The sequence below is a fragment of the Trachypithecus francoisi genome, unplaced genomic scaffold, assembly GCF_009764315.1.
Source record: "Trachypithecus francoisi isolate TF-2019V2 unplaced genomic scaffold, Tfra_2.0 Lachesis_group13, whole genome shotgun sequence".
NCBI classification, from domain to species: domain Eukaryota; kingdom Metazoa; phylum Chordata; class Mammalia; order Primates; family Cercopithecidae; genus Trachypithecus; species Trachypithecus francoisi.
Genome location: NW_022681458.1, coordinates 16,922,689 through 16,948,698, shown reverse-complemented (window position 1 = coordinate 16,948,698; position 26,010 = coordinate 16,922,689). Strand labels below are relative to the sequence as shown.

At 42.2% G+C, this 26,010-nt stretch overlaps 1 protein-coding gene across 3 annotated transcripts in view; it reads right to left on the bottom strand.

The window, feature by feature from the left end:
- Positions 1–359: 359 nt before the first annotated feature.
- Positions 360–26,010, bottom strand: part of SERPINE2 (serpin family E member 2) — a 64,680-nt gene continuing 39,029 nt past the window's right edge. For all 3 annotated transcript variants that reach the window (XM_033230054.1, XM_033230055.1, XM_033230053.1), the window contains 7 exons: positions 23,540–23,767; positions 17,208–17,405; positions 9,930–10,128; positions 7,915–8,015; positions 5,546–5,632; positions 2,773–2,856; positions 360–1,140 (listed from right to left, as the gene is read on the bottom strand). In XM_033230054.1, the coding sequence (XP_033085945.1) occupies positions 1,103–1,140; positions 2,773–2,856; positions 5,546–5,632; positions 7,915–8,015; positions 9,930–10,128; positions 17,208–17,405; positions 23,540–23,767 (935 nt within the window). In that variant the 3' untranslated portion in view covers positions 360–1,102. The remainder of the gene's footprint in view (positions 1,141–2,772; positions 2,857–5,545; positions 5,633–7,914; positions 8,016–9,929; positions 10,129–17,207; positions 17,406–23,539; positions 23,768–26,010) is intronic.

The window sequence follows — 26,010 nt, the reverse complement described above, 5'->3', positions numbered from 1 at the left end:
CTCCTGCCTATCACCAATCACCAAAAACGAAATAGTCCGTTTCCCGAGATTTCCAAAATACATGGTACCCAGCAACTTCATTCTGCACTTGCTACAAAATCCGTTTCTTTGCTGACAATTCTTAGCCATTGCTGGAGTGAATGTAGCTAAGATTAGAACTAGGATTACTATAGTAGTTACTCTGTTGCAGTGATCTATAAAATGAGGCGTGTTGAAGCGGGTAAAAATGTTTGATTGTCAGGTCTAGAGGAAAAGGATAGGAAAAGTTTCCGGGCTTTGAATTTCCTGATGTTTACATAAGTACAAAGGTTTATTAGAAGACGCTGACCTATGTTTAAAAGGCTCAGTTTCTTCTATTGTATTTTCAAATAGCAGAGAAATAGCTTTATTTTTACTACTCATAACAGTTTATTTTTACTTTGTACAAAATACAAAAATGCAAATCCAAGGAGTACAGACCAGTAGTGACAGGCACACTGCACAACAGCAACCTTGTCTAGCAAGACATGAGTTTTTTAAACTTTATTTTAGTGAATACATGCATTATATAAAACAACAACAACAACAACAACAAAAACACAAAGAGGCTAGAGATTTCACCGTTTCTACCCCCAAAATAATGCTTGCTATCAAGACTTTGGAGGGGGATGGGGGAAAAGAATTTAAAAGGCAAATAATATTTTTTTCATAAAAAGTAAAAGCTACCATAAAACATTTTTTTTTTCTGTCACACTGATTAAATTTCTTCTGAAAAGCTGCACATATAGACAAAACAAAACAAAAATTCCTGAACTGGACAAACAGCAAATACTCAAGAGGGTTGTTAACCTAGGTAACAGTTCAGTAGTTTAAAGAATCTTTTAGACATTTCGAAGCCTTTCTAGTCATTCCTCAGTACAGTGTTCCAGCCATCCTGCTTGTTTTTTCCCTCTAATACCTCCCAGAACAGAAACGCTTGCATCATTGAGTCTGTTCCTAAGAACTAGTTTTGAAAAAGAAGCGATGTACAAAAATATTTAACAGAACTATGAAAGATGCAGGAAAGGAGTCTTTCTTTGTAGCAAAGTAGTCGTTGCTTTGCATGGTTTCTTTTGTGTACTCTTCAGGGTTTGTTTATCTGCCCCATGAATAACACAGCACCTACAGAATTAAAAGAAAACAATCCATGACTCTGTAATTTACTAATCCTTAAAATAAGAAACAAGGGAAGGGAAACAATCATGTTTGACCTCTCGCTCAATAGTGTTGCCCAGCAGAACTTTCTGCAGTGGTAGATATGGTCTATATCTTTGTTGTCCAGCATGGTAGCCACTAGTCACATGTGGCCAGAGAGTGCTTAAAATGTGGCTAGTGTGACTAAGAAATTGAATTTTAATTTTATTTTTTATTTCCTGAGACAGAGTCTTGCTCTCTCACCCAGGGTGGAGTGCAATAGCGTAATCTTGGCTCACTGCAATTTCCGCCTCCCAAGTTGAAGCAATTCTCCTGCCTCAGCCTCCCAACAAACTGGGATTACAGGCACCCACCACCATGGCCAGCCAATATTTTGTATTTTTAACAGAGATGGGGTTTTGCCATGTTGGCCAGGCTGGTCTCGAACTCCTGACCTCAGGTGATCTACCCGCCTTGGCCTCCCAAAGTGCTGGGATTACAGGCATGAGCCACCGCACCTGGCCAGAAATTGAATTTCTAAAGTTAATGTTAAGTAGCCACATGTGGCCAGAAGCTCCCTCATTGGCTGGCTCAGTTCTGGAGCATGCCAATTAGAACATCACAGATGCAATGAGATAAGAACATAAGGAACTATCTTGTATTACTGATTACATGAAATAGTAAAAGCTAAAATATATATATTAGTGCCTACTCTTGTACCAACAAGAAGCCAACCTCTCTACAAAGATAAACTTATACTTCATAATTGTAATAAGCAGTCAGCACTACTGTTGTCCTCATTTTAAAAATGAGGCTTAAGGCCAGAGCCTAGTTTGAACCATGCATGACTCCCAGAGCAAAAATCAACTGTATTAACAGGTCCCAAGGTATTTCAATAGAGTGGGCTTACAAAGTGATATGATTTGGCTATGTGTCCCCACCCAAATCTTGCCTTGAATTGTAATAATCCCCATTTATCAGGGGCAGGACCAGGTGGAGATAACTGAAACATAGGAGCAGTTTCCCCCATACTGTTCTCGTGATAGTGAGTGAGTTCTCACGAGATCTGATGGTTTCTTAAGGGGTTTCCCACTTTGCTCGGCTCTCATTTTCTCTCCTGCCACCCTGTGAAGCAGTGCCTTTCACCATAATTGTAAGTTTCCTGAGGCTTTCCTAGCCATGTGAAACTGTGAGTCAATTAAACCTCTTTTCCTTATAAATTACCCACTCTAGGGTATTTCTTCATAACAGCGTGAGAACAGGCTAATACACAAAAGCTGAAGTTATATAGCTTCTAGCAAAATTGAACGACCACATTTATATAAATATGGAAAAGTCAATAGATGTCAAAAGTGTTCCTAAGGGATGCTGAGCCTCTCTGTTAAAAACAACAATCTGCAAAACCTAGAATCTTGTCAGTGTGTAAAAGATTCCATCACACCTGTAAACACAGCCTTTGTTTTCCTATCTCTTTAACATGGGTGGTTATATTCAAAGCGTTTGCAACTACTGACATTAGGGAAATGGATTATGGGCACCACTGTTGGATATAATGAAGAGTGCAAGATACCTTTTGAAATTCTAACAAAGAAGGAATGATGGAAGAGGAGAGTCACTTACCTGTAGGATTATGTCGGATGAAAAACAGAAAAGGTCTGTCTACTATAAACCAGGGAGGTGATGATCTTGCAATTAAAATTGCAGCTATGGGAAGAAAAGGAAAATATGTTGTGCACATTACATGAGGCCATGTAAGCATAAGGCCAGCAAGTTAGCTAGCTTCAAGGACCCTCAGAGGCTGGTGTCTGAAGACACACTTAATGTTTGTCCCATAGGCTGACCATGTTACAACAGGCTCAATGGTCACCATTTACTAAGCCTACCTTGGGCCAGGCCCTTTACATTACTGTCTCATCTCTTCTACATAAGCACCATCTCTGATAAACATACTTACTCCTCATAGAGTTTTGATGAGAATTAAATGACATAAGATATACTATAGCTCTTGGAACAGTGTTTGCCACTAAACACACCTAATGCATATTCATTGTTATTATTAGCTATTTTTTTATTCACACCATCTGCTTTGCTGATAAAGTCCCTGGTCCTTTTTTTTTTTTTTTTTTTTGAGATGGAGTCTCAGTCTGTCACCCAGGCTGGAGTGCAGTGGTGCGATCTTGGCGCACTGCAACCTCCACCTCCCGGGTTCAAGCGATTCTCCTGCCTCAGCCTCCTGAGTAGCTGGGACTACAGGCATGCACCACCACGCCTGGCTAATTTTTGTATTTTTAGTAGAGACGGGGTTTCACTATGTTGGTTACGCTGGTTTCGAACTCCTGACCTCAAGTAATCCACCCGCCTCAGCCTCCCAAAGTGCTGCGATTACAGGCATGAGCCACCGCGCCCGGCCCCTGGTCCTGTTTAGCTTCTCTAAATCTTTTCTATATATAAAGGCCCAGCCCAATTCTTAGCTTTTGTGTCTGTGCCTTCTCCTTTGGCACACTATTTAGGTTTCCTTTGCACTGGAATGTAGACCACTCATCCAGGACCAACTACCTCTGCTGTTCAACTCCCCAGGTATAGGCATCTGACTAGGAAAGCAAACTTCTTTAGGCTCATGGGTCTTGGCCATTCCTTGTCTGTCAGGCTTGCTTCCACTTAATAAGCCTGAGCCAGGGCCTCAAGGAAGGGTAGGCGTGTGGCATTACTACCACATGCCTGTTGCAATGGCTCAGTCCTCTTGCTCAAACCCCATAAAGTGTTGAACACTTGGGCTTGATGTTATAAAGGAAACACCTGCAGTTATGCTGGAGCAAGGCCTTTTACCCAGGGTTATTAAAAACAAGTATTAAATAGCAGGTGTTATGGACTGAACTGTGTCTCCCTACAAATTCATATGCTGAAGCCCCAAAGCCCTAATGTGACTGTATTTGGAGATAATGCCTTTGAGGAGGCAATGAAGGTTAAGTAGGGTTCTATTCTAATAGGACTATTGTCCTTATTTGAAGCGGGAGAGACACCAGGGATGTGTCACATGGAGAAAAGACCATGTGAGGACACAGGGAGGGGGCAACCTCTGGAGATCCAGAGATCTCAGGAGAAACCAACCTGCCAACACCAACACCTTGATCTTGAACTCCCAGTCTCCAGAAGTGCGAGTTCTGTTGTTTAAACCACCCAGTCAATGGTATTTTGTCATGGCAGCCCAGGCAGACTAAGACAGGAGGACCTGGGCAGTTACATGGGGCCTTGCACTGGGTTTAATACTCTGCTGTTGCTATCTTGAAACTCTTAATACATTTTGAACAAGGGGCTCCATATTTTCATTTTGCACAGGACCCCACAAACTATGTAGCTGGTCCTGATAGTTACACTCGGCAAAATTGGTTAATGACTTTTAGATGTTACTACTTAAAATTACCTAGAAAAGACAAAAAGCATCTTAAAATTTCCAACCCTCTTATTCCAGGGTCTTTGTTTTAAATGCTACTTCAAAGGAATTTTTAAAATGTTTATTCGAGAAAGGTAATAACACATCCATTGTTGAGTATAACTGGTATGTTTCAATAACCAGAGATCTTTGACCCAGCTGCAAGCGTAGCTAAGATTTTCACTTTATGGGCTCACAGAGTTGGCCAAATCTATTCATCTAATTTCCTACAGATAACGAGGGGTGAAAAAACTGACTTAAGATTGTTCTGTTTTCTCCTTCATTATGTAAACCACTGAGGAGGAAGCAGATGTGGATGTTCTAATTATCAAGGAAGGCTGTAAAGCAATCCTGCCGCAATTCAACAGATGGTGGCGAATTCTTCAGTTTATCCTGGATAGACCTGATTGCCTATTTTCCTTTAAGTATTTGTTGTTTATTTTATGTTTAAATCTGAAGATTGGTCTTTTTTTGCCAGTAAGAAGCCAGACCATGTTTTATCCTCCGAGAGCAGGGGTCAGCAAACCACTGTCCTCAAGGCAAGTCTACCAGGCCAAATCCTGTTTTTATAAATAAAGTTTTATTGGAACACAGCCACATCTGTTTACTTGTATTGTTGTTGGCTGTTTTCATGCTACAATGGCAGAGCTAAGAAGCTGTGATGGAGACGGTATGACACACAAATCTGAAATACATACTTCCTGGCTCTTTATAGAAGTTTGCTGACTCCTGTCCCAGAGGAATTTCTCTCACTGAAATGCTTTTCTTTAGTGAAACAGATTCTGAGCTTTGTGGTTACAGGTCTTCAATCTGTCTGTACTCACTGCTGTCTCCCGAGGGTCAACCCACACACAGTGCCTGGCTGGAAAGAGGGTGTATTACATATTTGCTCGACCAATGAGTATACAGGAGTGTGTCTGCTCCCCTGCTAGAGGAAGTCCTGCCACGTGACCCAGTACTTACTTGTTGCTGCTGAAGCTTTGGTTCCATCTTCACTGACTTCAATTTTTGCTTTTTGCAAGATATGAGAAACATGGAGGTTTTCTGACCCTGTTTCCAGAAAATAAAACAGTATCAGCATTTGTTTGGATCGGCAGGCCATTGGTTGGTTGGGGAAGTAACCTCAAAGCTCAAAGCCATGGCAAATTCCAATTTTTAAAGTGTCAGAAGACATGACCTCTGACAGTCCTGGTGTTGAAGGCTGCAGACAGCTGTTACTTGTGAATTTCAGTCCCTGCTAAGTGAACTGTGATACTCACTTCTGGAGAGGGGCCCAGGCTCTTAAATGATTTAGTGCCTCTATCAGTTCAATTCTGATCACTAGAATTGTATTTAAAAAATGAAAAGAGCAGAGCTATAAAAAGGAAGCCCAGTTTTCTGGAAGCAGCAAGGCAACAAGATTATTTTTCAGTTACAGAATGCAGATGCAAAAGGGATTTCAGACAGCACTGACAGATGGGGAAACTGAGCCCTAGAATGTTAAGTAATCTTCCCTGCAATCACAGGGCTAGTTAGTGGCAGAGTCAGTCCGGGCTCTTCACAACAGCCACTCATCTCACGGGTATGCGAGTGAGAGAAGAGTGTCAAACAAGAGAAGAGTTTAGATTCTCCTGGAAGGGCCGAGGCATAAATGCAGTTGTGTCTTAGGGACCTTCTGGTGAACTCACTTTACTTCTCAGCAAATTCTGACCATTCCAGCAGCACCCACTGGGTATAGCTTTCACAGAGAATGCAAACTGAAGTTGACATTAGTCTGGATGGGACACAGGTCTGGATGCAAAGGGAAAATGTGCTTTTTGTGTCATCTGCTTTTGAACTATCTGCACCAATGCCCAGCTCTAATATGACCAAATTGTGACTGAGATGCACATTTACAGGGCCCAAGTTACATGCAGTGTTAAAGAGGACTCTCCAGGAGAATTTGGGGCACCTGGTTCTTCCTGTGACTACCCCCTATTTAGCATTTCAGCTGCTATGAATAACCTCGAAGGGGAACGTGCAGATGAAAATGGTGCTTCTCAGTCTTTGGTGGGCTGAGGGACTGTGTTAAAATGGATTCTGGTTCAGTGGGTCTGGGTTACCCCCAAGACTGTGCATTTCAAACCAGCTCCCGGGTGATGCTAATGCTGCTGGGCTGGAGGCCTGAGTTTGAGTCATGAGGGATTAACGGCTATGAGAATATCCACGGAGCTGCAGGTTCACCAGGGCAGTCATGTTTGTCCCCAGAACAGGTGCTAGGTGTTTACTAGTATGCAACTGAAGCTAGTCATGAGCTAATTTCTTACCATTCAAGGTTATTTGCAAACTGGAGTGCAAATCATGTTCAAGCCATGACTCTTCCTTGGAAAGACTGCTATGTTCTAAATTTAAAGAACAAAGGACTGACCATTCAAACATAACTCTAGAGAAAGGTACATACACTGCTGGCAAATGAAAAGTATGCCTTAATTGCTTTGGCAAAGAAAAGTTTTCATCAGATTCATTTGAATTTATATTGTTTCAGATTAATGAGCATGAAATGCCAAAATATATATCTGGGTATAGTGTATGCCTGCAGTCTTGATTTTTTTCAAGCAAAAGGAAAAAGTTGGCATCTGAAAACAGAGCGACAATATCTAAGTCAGAGCCAATATTAATAAAAGCAATACATGAAATACTCCTTTATGTAGTCACTGGGGCTTCCCATGAAACGTACGTGCAAAATGTAAGGACGATGACTTAAATGAAGGTCGAGAGCAATGACCCTATAAAGAAAATGAGGTATGTATATACCATGGAATACTACTCAGTCATAAAAAGAATGAAATAATGTCTTTTGCAGCAACTTGAATGGAGCTGGAGGCCATTATTCTAAACGAAGTAACTCAAGAATGGAAAACCAAATACTGTATGTTGTCACTTATAAATGGGAGACAAGCTATGGGTATGCAAAGGCATAGAGAGTGGTATAATGGACTATAGAGACTCAGAAGGAGGAGGGTGGGTTGGTGAGGAGCTAAAAATCTACTAATAAATATTGGGTACAATGTGCACTACTTGGGGGAGGGGTGCACTAAAATCTCAGACTTCATCACTATATAATTGATCCATGTAACCAAAAACCACTTGTACCCCCAAAACTATTGAAATAAAAAGATAAAAGAAAAAAATAAATAAATGAAGGTCAATAAATAAACGAAGGTCAATAGCATCATTTGGCAATATATCAAATGAAACCTTGTACAGTTTTAGGGCAACACATTCCTAATTCTGATCCTTTTTTCTCTGAACAAATCAGTCTCAGTTTGTAACACTTTCTTCAAGTATACAAATACATTTCAAATTGAACATACTTGTTATTTTTGCAAAATTTGCCTTTGATGAATCAAACATGTCGGTAATGCCAAGGACTTTCAGCGGCTCCTTCAAATCTGTTTGTGCTACAGCTGTGAACCTAGCATGAAAGCAGAAATGGAGAAAAAAGTCACGAGGCTATAAATGCTGCAACATGATAAGAGTCGGTGCATGTTTACAAACTGATTCTTTTGAAGTAATATCTGAATACCGATCTGAATTGCATCTTAAATTTGAATTCCAAATTTAAATACCAGATAAGTAAAGGACACCTCATCTCTCAAATACTTGGTTGGCAAAATGAGTTGTACATGCTAACGGCAAGAATGGGCACTCCCACCCTCAGGTGTAATGGGCCCCCTGTTCCAATACTTAGGAAGATCTACAAACAGAAACATACTTCTTTTATACTGACGTGGAGGATGAGTGTTAACAAGTTCCTAGTACTCTGGAAGATCTATCTCATTCTTCCCCATTTCCAGCTAAAGTTTCTCCATATTCATCTTGGCTGCTCTAAGACCTGTCATCCTTATTGGGATTGGAGATGGTCAAAAGAGAGGAGAAACATTCCTGATAGTTCATTTTGGGATTCTTTTTTTTGAGACAGAGTCTTGCTCTGTCGCCCAGGCTGGAGGGCAATGGTGCGATCTTGGCCCACTACAACCTCTGCCTCCTGGGTTCAAGCAATTCTCCTGCCTTAGCCTCCCAAGTAGCTGGGATTACAGGCACCCACCACCATGCCCAGCTAATTTTTTGTATTTTTAGTAGAGACAGGGTTTTTCCACGTTGGCCAGGCTAGTCTCGAACTCCTGACCTCGTGATTCGCCTGCCTCAGCCTCCCAAAGTGTTGGGATTACAGGCGTGAGCCACCGTGGCCAGCCCCTTTTGAGATTCTGAAAGTATTTTACTATTAAAACAGGAGCAAAGATTAGGCATAGGTGACATGGTATTATATTTGGGTATAACATAGGTTTCCTGAATATTTGTGAACTACCTGGCCTTGGGGATATATGGATATAGATGTGTAAATGTCAGTTGCTATCATCAGAGGATGCTTTATCAGATTTGATCTCATCCTGTGGAAGAGGACCAAGGAGAGGTGGGCAGATTCTCACCACAGATGGGCTATAATGGTTAAGAACCTGTTCTTCACCCATTGAGACCTATGATGCCACCATCTTATTTATTTATTTATATCAAGCATTGCCTATCTGAAGGCTTATTTTACCAAAAAAATAAAAATAAAAATCTTGAGAGGATTAGTAACACTTATTGTGAATGTGTTACTCTGATTACTTAACTCGGTGACCAAAGAATCAAAAGCTGTTAGAACTCTCCACTACCACCAAGACCTGGGTTGTTAAAAGCTCTGGATGGTGGGAAGGCAGCAATGTGGAAAAGCTCATAGAAACGGAACAACGTTCATTGCTTCTTCACAGTTGTGGACAAAGCATTCTCTGACCTATTAGAACACGAAGATTCATACAGGATTTGGGGTTACTTTTCCTATGGCTTCAAGTCATAACAGCTCAAATTCCATCTCTGTCTTACTCTTAGGGTATAACAGAAAAACTGGCTGCCGTGGTCTTCATGAACTTCTAGCTGAATAAATAACTAAAACGAAGCTCCTTATGAAAGCACATGGAGTTCTATTAAACTTCACTGAACTTTCATCCATACTATGATGACACATATATTTTCAGTCTTTTAAATACAATGAGATATGTCAAAAAGCCCCTGCAGTACCCTGAAGAGCTTATGCTCATGTGGAGGTTTAGTGACCAAGATTGCCCTCTCTCCTTTCTTATGATCTACATCTTACCATACAGGAAGCACAGGCATTGAATAAAGGCATTCAGAAAAGCACGGCCTCGTAATCTCACCATGAAATTTCTGCAGAACAGAAAAGGCTTCATGATGTGCCATATTTTCACCTCATGTTGTCTGGTGTCCGACATAACAGCTGCTGATTGAACAATGCCACTGTTTTCTTTGAGGGGAAGGGGCCACTTACTTGGGCAGGATCACCTGCACCCTCTTGGGCACCATGATGCTCATCCAGCTGTCTATGGTCTTGGTGCTGATGTGTGGGATGATGGCAGACAGCGGAGTGGAGCTCTCGGTCGGCAGTGCAATCAGCATGCTGATGCTTTCCCCGTGGTAGGGCAGTTCAATGAAGTTGTACCATAAATCATTGGGGGCACTTGTCGACCCTAAAGAAATCAGAAGCAGGTTCAGTGTATCCTTGTTGACTTCTAGAAGCGGCATGAGTGCTTGCTGGTCACCGGGATAGCTTCAGAGAGCAACTCAGTTGGAGAACTTTCCTTTTCCACAAATAGCTTCCTTAGAAGGATAAAGATAAGGACAATTATTTCTTCCTTTCCCGGTGAAGAATTCTCCTTTCTTCGGTCTAGACAGAATGCCTTTGGGTATCACTGAAATCACTTTAATTCTGTTGAGGAGATTTAACTAAATCATAAAGTGCTTAACATTCAGTGCTTTGCAAGAAGTTGACCCTTACATGAATAAAAGAATACATTCAAGCTGCCTTAGAATCATTCCTTTTTGTTTTTAGTTTTTTGTTTTTTTTTTAATAAACTGTATTGTGTATATTAAGGTACACAATATGACGTTATGGGATACGTATAGATAGTAAAATAGTTACTATGGTAAAGCAAATTAACATATCCATTATCTCACATAATTACCCATTTTGCTGTTTTGGGGACAAGACCAGCTAAAATTTACTCATTGAGCAGGAATCCCAACATGGTGCAATTTTATTTTCTATAGTCCTCATTTTGGATAAGCCTACATGTGCACGTGAAGAGAGAGAGGGATACACAGCATCCACAGGGCCCACTCTGTGCCAGGCCCATCTCAACCCTGCAACAGGCTGAGGATCTACAGCACCTTGTGGGGTAGGCATAAGAAGTGCTATTTTGCAATTGAGGAAGCCACCTTTAGAGAAATGAAGTAACCTCCAAAGGATGCATGGCTAAGAAGTGAGGAGCCAGGAGAGTCTAACTCTTAGGGTATAACAGAAAAACTGGCTGCCTTGGTCTTCATGAACTTCTAGCTAAATAAATAAATAACTAAAATGAAGCTCCTTATGAAAGCACATCGAGTTCTATTAAACTTCACTATACTTTCATCCATACTACGATGACACAGATGTATTTTCAGTCTTTTAAATACAATGACATATGTCAAAAAGTCCCTTCAGTACCATAAAGAGCTGATGCTCATGTGGAGGTTTAGAGAGCAAGGATTGTCTTCCTCCTACTTCACCACCCCGCCCTATTCACTCTTCTCCCATTCCAGGAATCACCATTGGGGTTTTAGATATTTTATGGTACTTCTACTTAATAATGAAAACCCAAGAATAATGTAAGCCAGCATTTCTCAAATGTTATTTGGAGAGCAGTCTACCTACAAGACAAGCTCTACAGACAAAACAGATTCCACATCCTAGGGAGTTCAGCAAACAAGAAGAGAGAAAGCAAGTTTCCTGCATGATTTTCACTGATCTTTTCTTTGGAGACGACATGTGCCAATCACTGCCTTTTAAGACAGGGAACTTCAATATGCCAGTTCTCCACAGAACAGGGTTGGGAGGGATGGACAGAGGGAGAGATGAAGAGAAAGACACCAAGGGAGGGAAAGAGAGTGAACTTGATGAACACTGAAATATGATAAAAATAGTGAGGTTATTAGAATATATGGCACTACAGGATGACACTACAGTTTTTCCCTAAGGAAGAAACAACATAGACAACTGGCAGAGGAACTGGGGCTCTCCTGGTCCTAGCACACTGCATTTCCTGCAGGGCTGTTCAGTAACCCAGGTGCGGCCCACCTCAGCTCCCATGTGCTTCGAACTCTCACCCGAGCCTGGCTTCTGTCTTGCAGCAACCTAAGAATGAAAGAGAGGATTCTTCGTCTTTACTCTTAGCCTGCATAACAAAATGGTCTCAGTAGAAACAGAAAAATCAATGGGAAAGTGAGAAAAAAATAACTTCCTAATGAGCTCTTTAATCCTTGAAGAAAACATTAAGTCCCTATTCTGGCAGAGCTAATTTTCTGAAACTGTGAAATTTGGGAAGTGGTTAGTAAGTGATTGCTCCAGGGCATGAAATAAGGACCTGGAGGTGTTAACTGCTTCTAGAAATGTTTACTATTCTGTTAAGAAGGATCGAAGTAATGAATAATGAAAACTTTTCATTATTTTTTATGAGCTAGAATGTGTTTGAGGGAGGAGAGATATCTAGCTTCACCAGTTAATCCATCCTTGGCTGGATCCATCATTAACTGACGAGTAACACTAATAACCATGAACCATTCTGCATCCAGTCACCTCTGCTTGATGACTGAGTTCCCCCTACTCCTTCTGCTTCTGACCACAGAAGCTGATGACCAGTGGTAGCCAGGGTGCATCAGACATATCCAGGCTTACCTTTATTTGGTGCCTTGAGGAGCTGGTAGATAAAATAACACCTTTTCTGTCTGCCTGGTCACTCAAGTACTGCATCCTTTTATAGAGGGCACGTGCCAAGGCCATGAGATCTGGGGTTATAAGACCTGTTCAAATCCTGCACCTGCAGCACACTAGCTCTGAGACTTTGGCAAGTTCCTTGACTCCAAGTCTTAGTTTCTTTATCTGTAAAAAGCTATACTAATGGCACCTACTTTACAGAGCTGGGAACATTCAATGAGACAACACATACAAAGAACTCAGCATAAGCTGGGCCACAGCAAAAACTGCCATCTATTGATGTAAGAAGCTGTGTAAAATACCTCGCTTCTTGCAATGCGAGGTCCCTACTCACAGTCTAAACACAAAATTGGCCCACCCAGGTAAACCACGTGGAATATTACGTAGCTGATAAAAGCATAACTCCCAAGCAGAATGAATCAAGTAAGGAAGGGGACTTGGGAGCCTTGTGTCGGAGCATGGAGCCTCTCGTCGTCCCAGAGTTTTTCCCTTTAAAATCCCCTACCCAATGCTCTCTATTCTTTAACCTCTGGAAGGCAGACTGAGTATTCTTTAACAAGGATCATTTCTGCAGTGTATAAAAACGCAAGTATAATATGTTGATTAACTCTGAAAAGGAGCAGAGATGAAAAAGAGAAAATAAGGATTTTCTCTTAGATGAATGGTGGGAGATAATAAGTGAAGAATCAAGTATTAAAAATGTGGAGGAGATTTAGAACTTTCTCTAAGTGGTGTTTTGGGTGACCCAGTTTTTCCAGAAAGCCCCTGAAGTAATCCGATTTCCACTTTAAGTGCTACTAGGGAAGACGTAACTAGGCTCACTGAAATGTTAGGAACTCAGCCTCTAAAATCAGGGAGGGTATCTTAAATATTTAATATCAGAAAACCTTCATAGATGAAAGTCCCTCTAATTACCTTCTACTACAAGTAAATATGGATTTCCTGAGAACTTAAGAAACTTTTTAGACTGTACTTTAGTAGAAATTGAAATGGACATTTTGGAAAAACAACAGCAAAATGCCCTGCCATGTGCAGCACTCTACATTCTAGGCTGGAGTCCAAAGGGAGTTTGGGGAGTGTAGCTGGGGAAGGAGGGGTGGCGTAAGCAACTGGGTGAGTATTGGTGCCATTTGCTGCTAAGGAACTGTGGGTTGAGAACTAAATGGGCAAGGGCAATACATATGTTTATTTATTGAGACAGGGTCTTGCTCTGTTCCCCAGGCTGGAAAGCAGTGATGTGATCAGGGCTCACTGCCACCTCAACATTCTGGGCTCAAGTGATCCCCCCACCTCACACTCCTGAGCAGCTGGGACCACAGGTGAGCACCACCATGCCTGGCTAATTTTTAAACATTTTTTTGTAGAGACAAGGTCTCACTCTGTTGCTGAGGCTCATCTTGAACTCCCGGGTTCAAGTGATCCTCCTGCCTCAGCTTCCCAAAGTGCTGGAATTACAGGTGTGTGCCACGGTGCCTGGCATAAATGAGTTTCATCTATGCAACTAGAATTCAGTAGGCAAGCAAGTTAAGACGTAATGTGAACAGACAGGTATGAGCTGGAAACTCAGGAGAAAAGAAGATGGAACTATAAATGTTATTCTCTGTGGGCTTTTTTCCAAAATAAAGTATCAAATGTCTAAATTCATAACCATAAAACATTTGTAACAACTGACATGGAGATTCCTATGTCATTCATTCCTATTCCAGGAAATTACCTGTAGAAATTTACTAATGCAAGTACAAGAATACTCACTGCAGTGCTATTATAGAAAAAAAGCAAATGGCCTTCCATAGGATATTATGATACATTTATATTATGGAATATTACGTGGCTGATAAAGGAATCAAGTAAATTCTTATGAATTGGCACAAAAAGTTGTCCACTGTCTAATGAAAGCCTATTATAGAATAGAAATTACAGTACAATCCTATGTATGCAAAAAGTTTCATAGACATATTTTACATATCCCTAGAAAGGTTCTCAAATGATATACTTGATACTTAATAGGAATTTTTATCCAAGGAAACAGGATTTTAGGGGAACTTTTACTTTCTGCCACATATATTATATATTGAGGTATACTGAGGATTTTGCAATGAGCATGAAATAGAATTCTACTAAAAATGATTTTAAGGCTTCTTTTTTTTTTTTTTTTAATAGAAAAGTTTCTACCCTTGAAGTGCTTCTACTTTATGGAGCATAAATCAGAAAGGTTTTCTTCTTAGTTTTCACTCTCCTTTTGTGATCAAGCAAATATTCTCAGAGCCCTTGATGATATCTTGGGGAAAACAGTCAAGAAGGCAGATAAACTGAATGACAATGTTTTGGCAAAGTGACCCAGAATAGTGAGGCATGGCTGAGGCCCAGGAAGCATCCGACAGGTAGCACCCTGGGCCCTGTGAGTCTGGACAAAGCAGTTCGAGCCAGGCCACTCCTGTAGGTCAGAGTGAGGAAACAGGCAGAAAATGATGGACGGTCTGTGGAAATGGAAACGAACAGCCACCTGGAGCCACCGTAAACGGTAGTACTTTCTTCACAGCCCTGTTAAGACAATCCTTCCCTGTCTTCTCATGATAAGCTGGGTTTTGGCCAAAGCAAGAAAACAGGGAACTTACGACACTCTCACGCTCTGCTGCATGGCCCAGAACAGAGTCGCGTCCAGTTCCAGGTTCCTCAGTGAAACCCGATGACAGGCATGGAAAGGAGGTTGAGAAGGGTGAGCTAAGCCATCTACCGTGTTTACTTGTGAGGGAATGAGAACAGGAGTGAGCAGGGGACTTTCTTATTCTGGTCCAAATTAGGTACAGATCCGTCAGGGCAGAGAGTAAACAGATAAGGCATCAAATTGGGCCATTTAGGCAGCATGTGATGAAGGACCACTTGTAAAGCATAGACAGGATACAGAGAAACATGATGGACAGTACCCTGGACAAGAAACGGTGGGCACCATGGTTAGCCTTGGGCTGGGAGGAAGGAAGAGGGGGAGGTGACCCAATGAGAAACAGCTCTTGGGCACATCCCCTGGCAGAAGCTGAAACCTTTGGTAGAGGAATGCAGCTGGCCCATGACTCCGTAAGTGGAGGCCTGGGAAGTAAATACCCTGACTCCTTTCTCCTCTGTCCTTCCTATCGCCTGCCGGCTCCCACCAGCCAACCCAGCAAGAAGCCAGCGAGCAAGGGGGCCCAGGGCAGGGTGGAAGCGGGTGAAGAAGCGAGGCATGAATCAGGGAAAGTGGAGGGAAGATACCAACACACTGTGAGGGTTCTGTAGGGTTTAAATCTTTGACAATAAGAATGTATTTGTGCATTATTTTCTATAAAACACACATGTATCCTAGGCAAATCAGCTTCCAAACGAAGAGCTACCATGACATGTAACTCTCTGGGAATAGCCTGTCTACTCAAGAAATGCATGTTACATTTCTGTAAAAACACACATTTTGAAATCTTCCATAGGAATGTTAATGGAATCCTTGCATTTTAATCTTGAACTATTAACTTGTTTTTTTTTTCCAGCAAGAGAAACATACAGTAAATGAGGGCCCCCTCACTTTTTATTTTATTTTTTTATGGACTGTAAAGTGTGTACAAAAGATTGACCTAAAATAAAATCACTTCATTGAAACGCTAGCATGGCCACCTGCTCATATGCCAAGCAAAGTGATTTTAGAAGTTCATTTGAGCCTGGCGCAGTGGCTCATGCCTGTAATCCCAGCAGTTTGAGAGGCAAAGGCAGGTGGATCACTTAGGCCCAGGAGTTCAAGACTAGCCTGGGCAACACGGCAAAACCCCATTTGTACAAAAAGTAAACAAAGTAGCTGGCCGTGGTGGTGCATGCCTGTGGTGCCAGCTACATGAGAGGCTCAGGTGGGAGGACTGCTTGAGTCCAAGAGGTCAAGGCTGCGGTGAGCCATGTTTGTGCCACCATAGTCTAGCTGGGTGACACAGTGAGACTCTATCTCAAACAACTTTTTCTTTCAAATTCAGAAACAATTTTTCTGAAATCCTACCATTAACATTTTTTACTGAACATCCTCTGAGACCTATCTCTATAGATATGTGAATATAAAGAAAGAATTTTACATAAGTGAGATTGACATCTGCTGTTCTATATCTCGTTTTCTGAAATCAACCATATATTGCATAATCCTTCCACTTATATAAATCTAAGTCTCATGATCACATATATGTTCCACTGTATATTTGTATTTGGCTTATATTTATCTGTCAATGTGTGCTTATGTTCAGAGTATAGATTCCCTGGAGTGGGACTGCCGGAGCCAGGACCCCAAGGAAGTCCTCAGACCACAGATCCCTGCCACAAACAGTGCCCAAGGGTCCTGCTTCCTCCCCAACAAAGCCACCAAGGGATTTTATCAATCTTTCTAATTTTTGCCAATCTGCTAAGTAAAAAAGAAATCCAGTTTTTAATTTGGTAATGTAAGACTGCTAATGAGTTGCTGATGCCTTCATATGTTTACCGCTCACTTATACTTATTTCATGAATTGTCCTTTCATCTTTAAGTTTTCAACCAAAAAGCCTACACATGCCATGCATTAATACTTTTTTTATATAACATATGCATACATTATGCATATTATGCTATGCATAGTAACCTTTGTACATAACACAGATTTACGTGAGCTTTATAAAAATCCTGCCTCTCAGCATCCTGCTCTGTTTCCCACTTTTTTAAAAGATGAAAAGTTAGATTTGCTCTTGAATTAAGTTAAAGCACTCAAGGGCCTTTCTGCCGCCAGCGTATCCTAGAACAGGCCTCGCCGAGCATGAACTCACCACACCGGAACACGGAGAGCTGGGCCAGCATTGGCACTTGATAGGATTTCCCGTCGGCTGCCACGAAAGTGCGTTTCTTTGTGTTCTCAGGTTGGAACCGTGATTTCCACAGACCCTTGAAATACACTGCATTGACGAGGACCAGTCTGGTGAGCACACCATCAATAAGATCTGGGGACAGCAGATTGTCAATCATATCTGTGAAGTCAAAGAACAAACAAGGGAAAAATAACCTCAGGACTGGTGGCCGGCTTGAGGGCAAATGGCAGCTGTCATCAAGTAGAATGAAAAATCAAAGGATTTTTAAGGAATGTTAAAGAGAATCTTCTAAAACTACCCTTTTGTACTTTCTAGGTTCCTCCTCCCCCACTAAATATTAAAGTTAAAAAGAAGTTAAAAGAGAAACAGAAAAGACTTTAGAAATCCCTAGCTAGGGGTTACGAAACTTTTCATCAAGGAATTCTTTTATTATCAATTCCCTGCAAGTCCATCCTTTTAAAAAAATCTTACTCATACAAATAAGCTATATTTACTAATGAATTGTTTCTTTTTTTTGCCAATAAATGGTAGTAAGCGTTTCTGGTCAGTACAAGATAAGCAATTTTGTTCTGTTTTGCTCCACTTGGTTTAATTCAATCCCAGTCAAAAATAAACACTTCAGCCTGTATGTTATTAAGGGTGAATGCTTCATTTCTCTTAAGATTTTAGAAACATCAAACATTATTTTGGAATCTCTGGATATCACAAGGCCTCATAACTGCTTAAAGAAGAATGGAAACAAAAAATCAGTGTCTTTGTTTATGGATCAGACATGAAGCAAAGTGCTAATATTACAGGCAACAGAAGAGAGGATTTTGAATGTTCTCACCAGAAAGAAATGAGAAATGTTTGAGGTAATTGAAATGTTACTCTAATTTCATCATTACACATTGTATACATGTATCAAAGCATTACCACTGTACACCATATATGTACAATTGTTACAGGTCAATGAAAAATAAAATAAAGCCCAGGCACAGTGGTTTATGCCTGTAATCCCAGCACTTTGGGAGGCCAAGGAGGGAGGATCACTTGAGGTTAGGAGTTTGAGACCAGCCTGGGAAACAGAACTAGACCCCATCTCTACAAAAAATAAAAATTAAAAACATATTAGCCAGCTGGGTATGGTGGCATGCACCTGTAATCCCAGCTACTTGTGAGGCTGAGGTGGGAGGGTCGCCTGAGCCCAGGAGTTTGAGGCTGTGTTGAGTTATGATTGCACCACTGTACTCCAGCCTGGGTGACAGAATGAGACCCTGTCTCTAAAAAAACACAAAATAAAATAAAGTATATCTTTAAAAAGACAGGAAAAAATAAGGCCTGTCCTAGAACTCCTACTTTTAAAGGAAAATGCTCTTTACAAGACGTTGGGAATGGTCCATTTTACTTGTATCAGAAGTGAAGGAGTGAACACAACTCTTATCATTTCAGGATGCTTCCAAAATGCTACCCGTGGCTGAAAGAGTCTTCCAAAATGCTACCTGTGGCTGAAGGTTTAGTCTTCCAGTTAGCTTCCTTTTATTGTACAGTTATTATACAGGTAGCTTCACAATTATTCTGAGGTCTTTGAAGGTTCAGTTGTGTAAGTATGGGTCTGTATGTGTGTGTGTTTTTAAATAGGGATCACTGATGCCCAAAGCTATTAAAACTTAGTTCACTGCATTATTAGCTCAAATATATATGTGTGCGTGTGTGTATGTGTATAAATGCATACTATAAATGCAAGTTATACTACTTTACACGGTGAGAGTAAAACCAACAGCTTTTGAAGAAGCGAGAATATCTAATTCAGGGGTGAGAGCATTAAGTCCTTTTAAATGAAACTCAAGAGGATTCTGATGTACAATAAACAAGTGTTTACATAAGTCATGGTAAATAAACACTGACGTTTCCCACAGTGTGCTGCTAAGACAGTTTCATTACCACTCACTACTTCCACAAGGGGGCACCAATGCTGCCTTAAGTCAGGACAAGGAAGGAAAATACCTAAGCCATAAACAGCCATCATTCAACTCAGCACAAGGCTGGCTGCAAACACACTCTGTCCTGTGGGAACGAAGTTAGAACTTTATGACATCCCACTAGCAAGCTCGTAATTGACTTCCCAATAGTGAATGTTGTTTCTTGCCTCTGCTGGGAACATTACCAAGTTCAATTCCTACTTGCCCTTAACACATAGCTCAATGGTCCCCTGGACTTCTAAATCTTGTCTGATCATCCTCGTCACCTCCTAAGAGATGCCTCTGCTCTCGATTTCTGTAAAGCCCCGTGCCTGGCCCCACCATGACACCTGCAGTATTTTATTCTAGCCAATTTTAATGTGTCTGTCTCCCCCAACTACACTGAGACCTGAACGAGACTCTGCGTTCACTTTTTGCTTACTCCTAGCACTACACTGAGCATACAGGCAGTGCTCAATAAGTGTCTGAAGAAATGTTCTTAGCCCCTTTTTACAGAGACAAATAATGCCTCCAATTGCCCCTGGGAGGACTAAGATAGAATATGGGGACATGAAGAAATAAAAAGAAAATGCATAGTTTAGAGGCAAAGAGGCACATGGAAACCTGCCATCAGTAAGTGCCACAGATAGACATCTATCATCCATCCATCCATCCTTTCATCCATCCATCCATCCATCCATCCATCCATCCATCCATCCGTCTGTCTGTCCTTGGATACCTACCTACCTACCACGTGCCTGGTACTCTCTTAAATAAGAAACCGAGAAGAAAATCTGGCCTCAAAAGCTATGAATTGGAGAGAGGTGCAGGCTGACATAAAATAACTTGGAAAAGTATACAGCTGCAATTTTAATACATACCTTAAAGTGGAATTACTCAAGGCTATGGAGGGATAAGAAGAGGGTGACCTGACCTAGTCGGCGAGGTCTGAGATGGATGGGACTTCAGATAACGGCTATAAAAATAGCTCACACTGGTTGAACATTTACTAAGTGCAGGGCCCTTTGCTAAATGCTTTATATGTATTATTCATGTCATCACACCAGCCTTAATATTGTTAGAATTATTCTAATAGGTATCACTATTACATCTCTCCATTTTACAGATGAGAATGCTGATGCATAGGAAGGTTAAATAACTTGCCCAAGGTTATACAGGTAGTATGTGGCAGAACTGAGATTCAAATTCAGAATGTGTGCTTTAAATGTTCATGCCTGCCACTCGTGGGATGGTAGAGAAACGAGTCAACCTTAACCAGGGAAGAGGGAGAGAAAGCACTGTAGGCAGCAGGACTGTATGTGTGGGGTTCTCCAACAGGAGACAGGATGGTGAGTAAGGGGACTGGGAAGAGGCATGTGTGGCTGCAACATAGAGTACAAGGATGAGACGCTGAGGCTGCAGAGGCCAACAGGCCAGACCCATCCCTAATGTACTGCAAAAGGCCTGTGTGTTGGGCTCTCCCACTCTCTGTAGGGAAGGAACTATCATTTCCATGAGACAGACCCAGCAATCTTCTGGACACAGACAGTTGAGCTCCAAGTCGCTTCTGAGCTCTACCATGTGGTCATGTACCTTTCAGTGGGGGCAGTTCACTCCCAGGTAAAGGCAGTTTGGAAATCGGCAGGGATGTTTTTAATTGAGTGGGCAGTGGCCAGTGGCCAGAAATGCTATCTGTCCTGCAATGTTCAAAAGAGTCCCATCCAGTGAAGAATTGTGCTGCTTCTCCCATGGCTTTTAAATACCCCACCGGATCTCTGCATTGGTAGGACACCTACTTATAATTATCCGAGCCCAGAACCTTGTTCTTTTTCGTGTGTAAACACAGGGTGGGTTTTTTTTTTTTTTTTTTTTTTGGCATCCTTTTCATGTATGCTGAATTTGCCAGGAATGCGACTCCCATGCAAATCAAGCAGAGCTTGTGCTTTGTTTTGTTCGGAAATTTATCAAGAGTCTTGCACAGTTACAGAAAAAACTGCATCAGCAATAGCAACAAAGTTCATGTTTATGAGTCACCAGTACAACATGCCTGTCTCTGTCTGTCAATTCACAATTATAGCTGTCAATTCACAATTATTCTGAGACTCTGACTACTTTATTTTGTATTTGAGTGTAGTTGTACCCAAGGGTTTACCTATTGAACTACATATATACATTTCTTTTGTTTTCCTTTGTATTCCAGTTTGGCACTGTCTCAAATTTTTAAAAATGTGTGTGTGCGCATAGGGTAATATGATGTATGAATTTCATTTCAGAATAGTAAAGAGATTATTAAAAATATTTGTTACAAACAGGGGAGTTAGGGCTGACAGGGCTGCAAAGCACTGCAGGAGTCTCCATGCTTCTTCCCAGCCCATGTGGGGGTTTTCTCCAGGTGCTCTGAAGACTGTCACATGGTCTAACTAATGTGGTTTAATGTTACCATTCTACAGATCAAGGCAGTGGCTAAGAGGACAAAATGACATGTCACAGTCACACAGCTCCAGCCACAGAGTCGGGACCAAGAACCAGTCCTGAGGGTGTCTGCTTCCGACCACTCTTCACAAGCCTACAGATGCCAGACACCTGGAAACTCCACTGAACACCCTCATATGAGCTGGCCTCCTGATGGTTTATGGTTTTAGGAAGGGCACCTAGACTGCATGGTCCAGGCCCCATTAAGAAGGGACGCCACAAATTTACCCAAGTCACCTGGGGTCTCCTCCACCCTCCCTGAGCCTTCTTTGTCCACCCCTTCACTAGTTCGGCTAATGAGTCTCCAACATTTGGGTGTGTAAGAATGGTGATGGGAGGCAGAGGCAGACTGGGAGTTGCCAGCCACTCTCTCGGAGATTCCAATGCAGTGGGCTGGGCTCCAGGGATCTGCCTTCTCAACACACAGCCCAGATAATTCTGCTGCAGGGACACCAGTAACCACACTTTAAGAAACACACCCTGAAAGGCCACAGTTTCCCTAGGTTTCGTCTTTGGGCTTCTTCTCCCTGTGGACTCTCTCTCTTCTATGAAAAAAGGCTCTATGGCCAGGCACGGGGGCTCATGCCTGTAATCCCAGCACTCTGGGAGGCTGAGGCTAGAGGACCGCTTGAACCCAAGAGTTCGAGACCAGCATGGGCAACACAGTGATACCCTATCTCTTCAAAAAATAAAAAAAAATTAGCCAGGCGTGGTGGTGCACACCTGTAGTTCCAGCTACTGGAAAGGCTGAGGTGGGAGGATTACTTGAGCCCAGGAGGTTAAGGCTGCAGTGAGCTATGATTGCATCATTGCGCTCTGGCATAAGAGATAGAGCGAGACCCTGTCTCCAAAAAAAAAAAGGAAAAAGGGTCCCAAGTCTGTACTCCCAGGCTTCACATTCTCCTGTTGTTTCAGACCTACAGCTCCTCCTGCATGTCTCCACCTGGACCTCCAGGTTACAAATTAAGGTTTTTGTTTGTTTGTTTTTGTTGTTGTTGTTTTAGACAGAGTCTCATTCTGTTGCCTAGGCTGGAGTGCAGGGGTGCAATCTCAGCTCATTGCAATCTCCGCCTCCCCGGTTCAAGTGATTCTCCTGCCTCAGCCTCCCAAGTAGCTGGGATTACAGGTGCCCGCTACCATGTCTGGCTTATTGTCGTATTTTTAGTAGAAATGGGATAAACCATGTTGGCTGGGCTGGTCTCGAACTCCTGACCTCAGGTGATCCACCCACCTCGGCCTCACAAAGTGCTGGGATTACTGGCATAAGCCGCTGTGCCTGGCCTACAAATTAAGTTTTAAAACACCAACATTAGACTGTACTTTATTTAATGGGAGAAGAGACACCTACAAATGCGTAATCATTTTGAGATGTGGAAAGGGCTGTAATGAAGGGGTGTGTAAAAGTTGTAATCGTGTGCCAATCATTAACGGACAACAGGGTAGCCATGTCTTTGGCAATGGCAGAAGCAAGAGGCCTGAAAGGCAAAGGGATCAATCAATCTGGAAGGATGAGGAGGACATTCCAGGTAAAGGGAGAGGCAGATGCAAAAACAGGAAGGAATGAGCAAGAAAACCTTCCAAATTGACAAGAGCCTGTGGGCAAGGACGCTGGAGACCTGACATGGCAAGGAGAGGAGACAGTGGAGGGGCTGGATTCTGTTCTGTTGCCCAAACTACAGGAGAAAAACCTCCCAGGAGCACAGTGAGCGATGGCAGATTGAAGGGGAAGGTGGGAGACCAAACAGAGCTTCCCTGGGTCCAGGAGTTTCTCAACCGACAGGCCATTGGATTGGACTTGCAGACACCACTTTGAACCCTGGAGTCTAACTCATGCTTTCATTCACAAACTATGCAATCATATGACATATGGTGGCCACTCACCCCTAGTTTCGTTTTTAACCCATGCATTGATGGAATCACAGGCAGAGGCTGGATCCTCAAAGTTCACATTCTGGACCTCACACTGGAACACATCTTTGTTCCTTGTAATAAAAGGCACTTCGATTTCAGAAGCATTCTTCACAAACACGGCGTTAGCCACCGTCACAATGTCTTTATTCTTCTTGGAGACGATGGCCTTGTTGATCTTCTTTAATATTTTACCAACTCCTAAAAGAGAAACCAGAAAATACAGCAGTATTTCCATAAGAATCTAGAAAAGTTTTAAAAATCTTTTATACTGCAGCAAGTAAGAACAGTACAGGCCAGATGCAGTGGCTCACACCTGTAATCCCAGCAATTTAAGAGGCTGAGGTGGATGGATTGCTTGAGCTCAGGAGTTTAAGACCAACCTGGGTAATATAACAAAACCCTGTCTCTACCAAAAATACAAAATTAACTGGACATGGTAGCACACCTGTGATACCAACTACTTGAGGAGGCTGAGGTGGAAAGATCACTGGAGCCCAGGAAGTCAAGGCTGCAGTAAGCCATGATCGCGCCCCTGCATGCACCCTGGGTGACTAAGTAAGACCTTGTCTCAAAAATAAAAATAAAAGAACAGTACAAACAGGATAGCTATGAGTAGCAAGAAACTAAGTCTCTGTCCTCTCAGGGGCCTATTTCTTAAGAAAAGGAGAGAATGGGGTTAAAGTCTAACCACTGAAGCTCTCAAAAATCAATTGTGCTTCTGCATCAAAACAGGGATATTCCAGGTGTTCTCGCCACCTTCCCAATGCAGATCTCATTCTCATGGTAGCCTTTCTGGGCACCAGATCAGTATGAACGCTGGTACAGTCCTCAGTTCTATAGCCAAGGGGGAATAAATCAAAGCGAACTTCCTAATTCTTTCTCTCTTTCTTGTCTAACATTATTAAGCGCTACTTCCTTTCTTGCCAAAGATTTAACAAGGTAATTTCGTTTTTTCTATTTTGGAAAAAAAAATGAGTAAAATAAGCGTTAGAAAGACTATAAAAAATTACCATGTGCCACCATCCAGAACAATGTGGTTTTTACTCGGTATCAAGCTCAAAGAGTAAGGAGATTAATTTTATGGCAATATAAGCTTTATTTTACATGAGCCATTCATACATGCTCCATTTAGTTTGAGAGGGTGAAAAAGAGGCCAGTAAGTTATAAGGATGCAATGTGTTTCTACAGAGAGCTCCAATTACAGATCCTTCTTCATCGCTTGTCTCTTCAAAATGACACTGTCCTAAAACATCCTGCCAGAGGCACCTTGATGGTCCCCTAAAGAGCCGATTGGTCACTCTGAATGTACATGCTCTTCAGACCCTTTACACAGGGTGTGGCAGTCTTCTCAGGGCCCACAAAGAGGGGCGCGTGTAGGCCTTTACAAAGTGCATGGCCCTCTCTTAGACGCTCATGACCACACCTTACAATTGTTCTATGGTGCAGGCCCATTCTACAAGTAAGAAAACAGCAGGCTTTAGAGGCTGAAAGACATTTCCAAGGCCAACTGCCAGCTCCTGGCCCTTTTGGAGTAGGGGTGAGGCACTGGTGGATGGCCAACAGGCCAATATTGTTAGAACTTCAGAAATAATGGCTTAACATCGTGTGGCTCAGCATTAAAACAAACAACAAAAGTCCAGTTGCTATTTTGGAATTGTCTCGGCTGACACGGCCTGGATCACACTAGGAAAGGCCATACATTTTAGCAGCGATTCGCCACAAAGTTATAAATCATCAAGAGTTTTCTGAACTTCCAAGCAAGGGGCAGAACAGTGTGTTCCAAGTATTTAGTCCTTCTATGCTTCCAACAGGTGAACAAACTGCAAACTCATGCAGAAGTGTGAAGTGCATCAACAGAGCGGTGAGATTAGGCATTTGGTGCTGGCAGCCCTGGAGGCCACGCTGAGCAGAGTCGGAGGTGTGTGCAGAGGGAGGCACTGAAGGACACAAATCGCCACCTCCCTGATCTTACTCTCCAGCTGACGATGCCAGTGCAGTCAAGATTCTCAGAACTTTCGGGCCAGCCTGGGTGGAAGAACACGGGAAGGAAGACTCCCTTGTTTCCAATGAAATAAGCAGACCTAGATGTGAATGTGACTTTTGCAAGGTCGCAGAGGGTGTTGGTGGCCCGGAAGAGCGGGGGAGCCAGTCCTGCTCCACTGTGTGCTGCAGTCAGGGAGACAGCAGGCAGGACACGCCTCTGGGCAAGACCCCTGAGCTGAAGCAAAACAGTGCCAGAGGATGAAGCTCGTGCAGTTAAACGGGTCATTTAAGAAAGGTTTTTCGTTAAATCAAACTAAACCTTTTTCATTGGGTCTTACTTTAAAACAATTTTTTAGCTCTCTCTCTCGCTACATATCTATCTATCTATCTATCTATCTATCTATATTTTTTCTTTAAGCTCTGGCATACATGTGCAGAATGTGCGGGTTTGTTACATA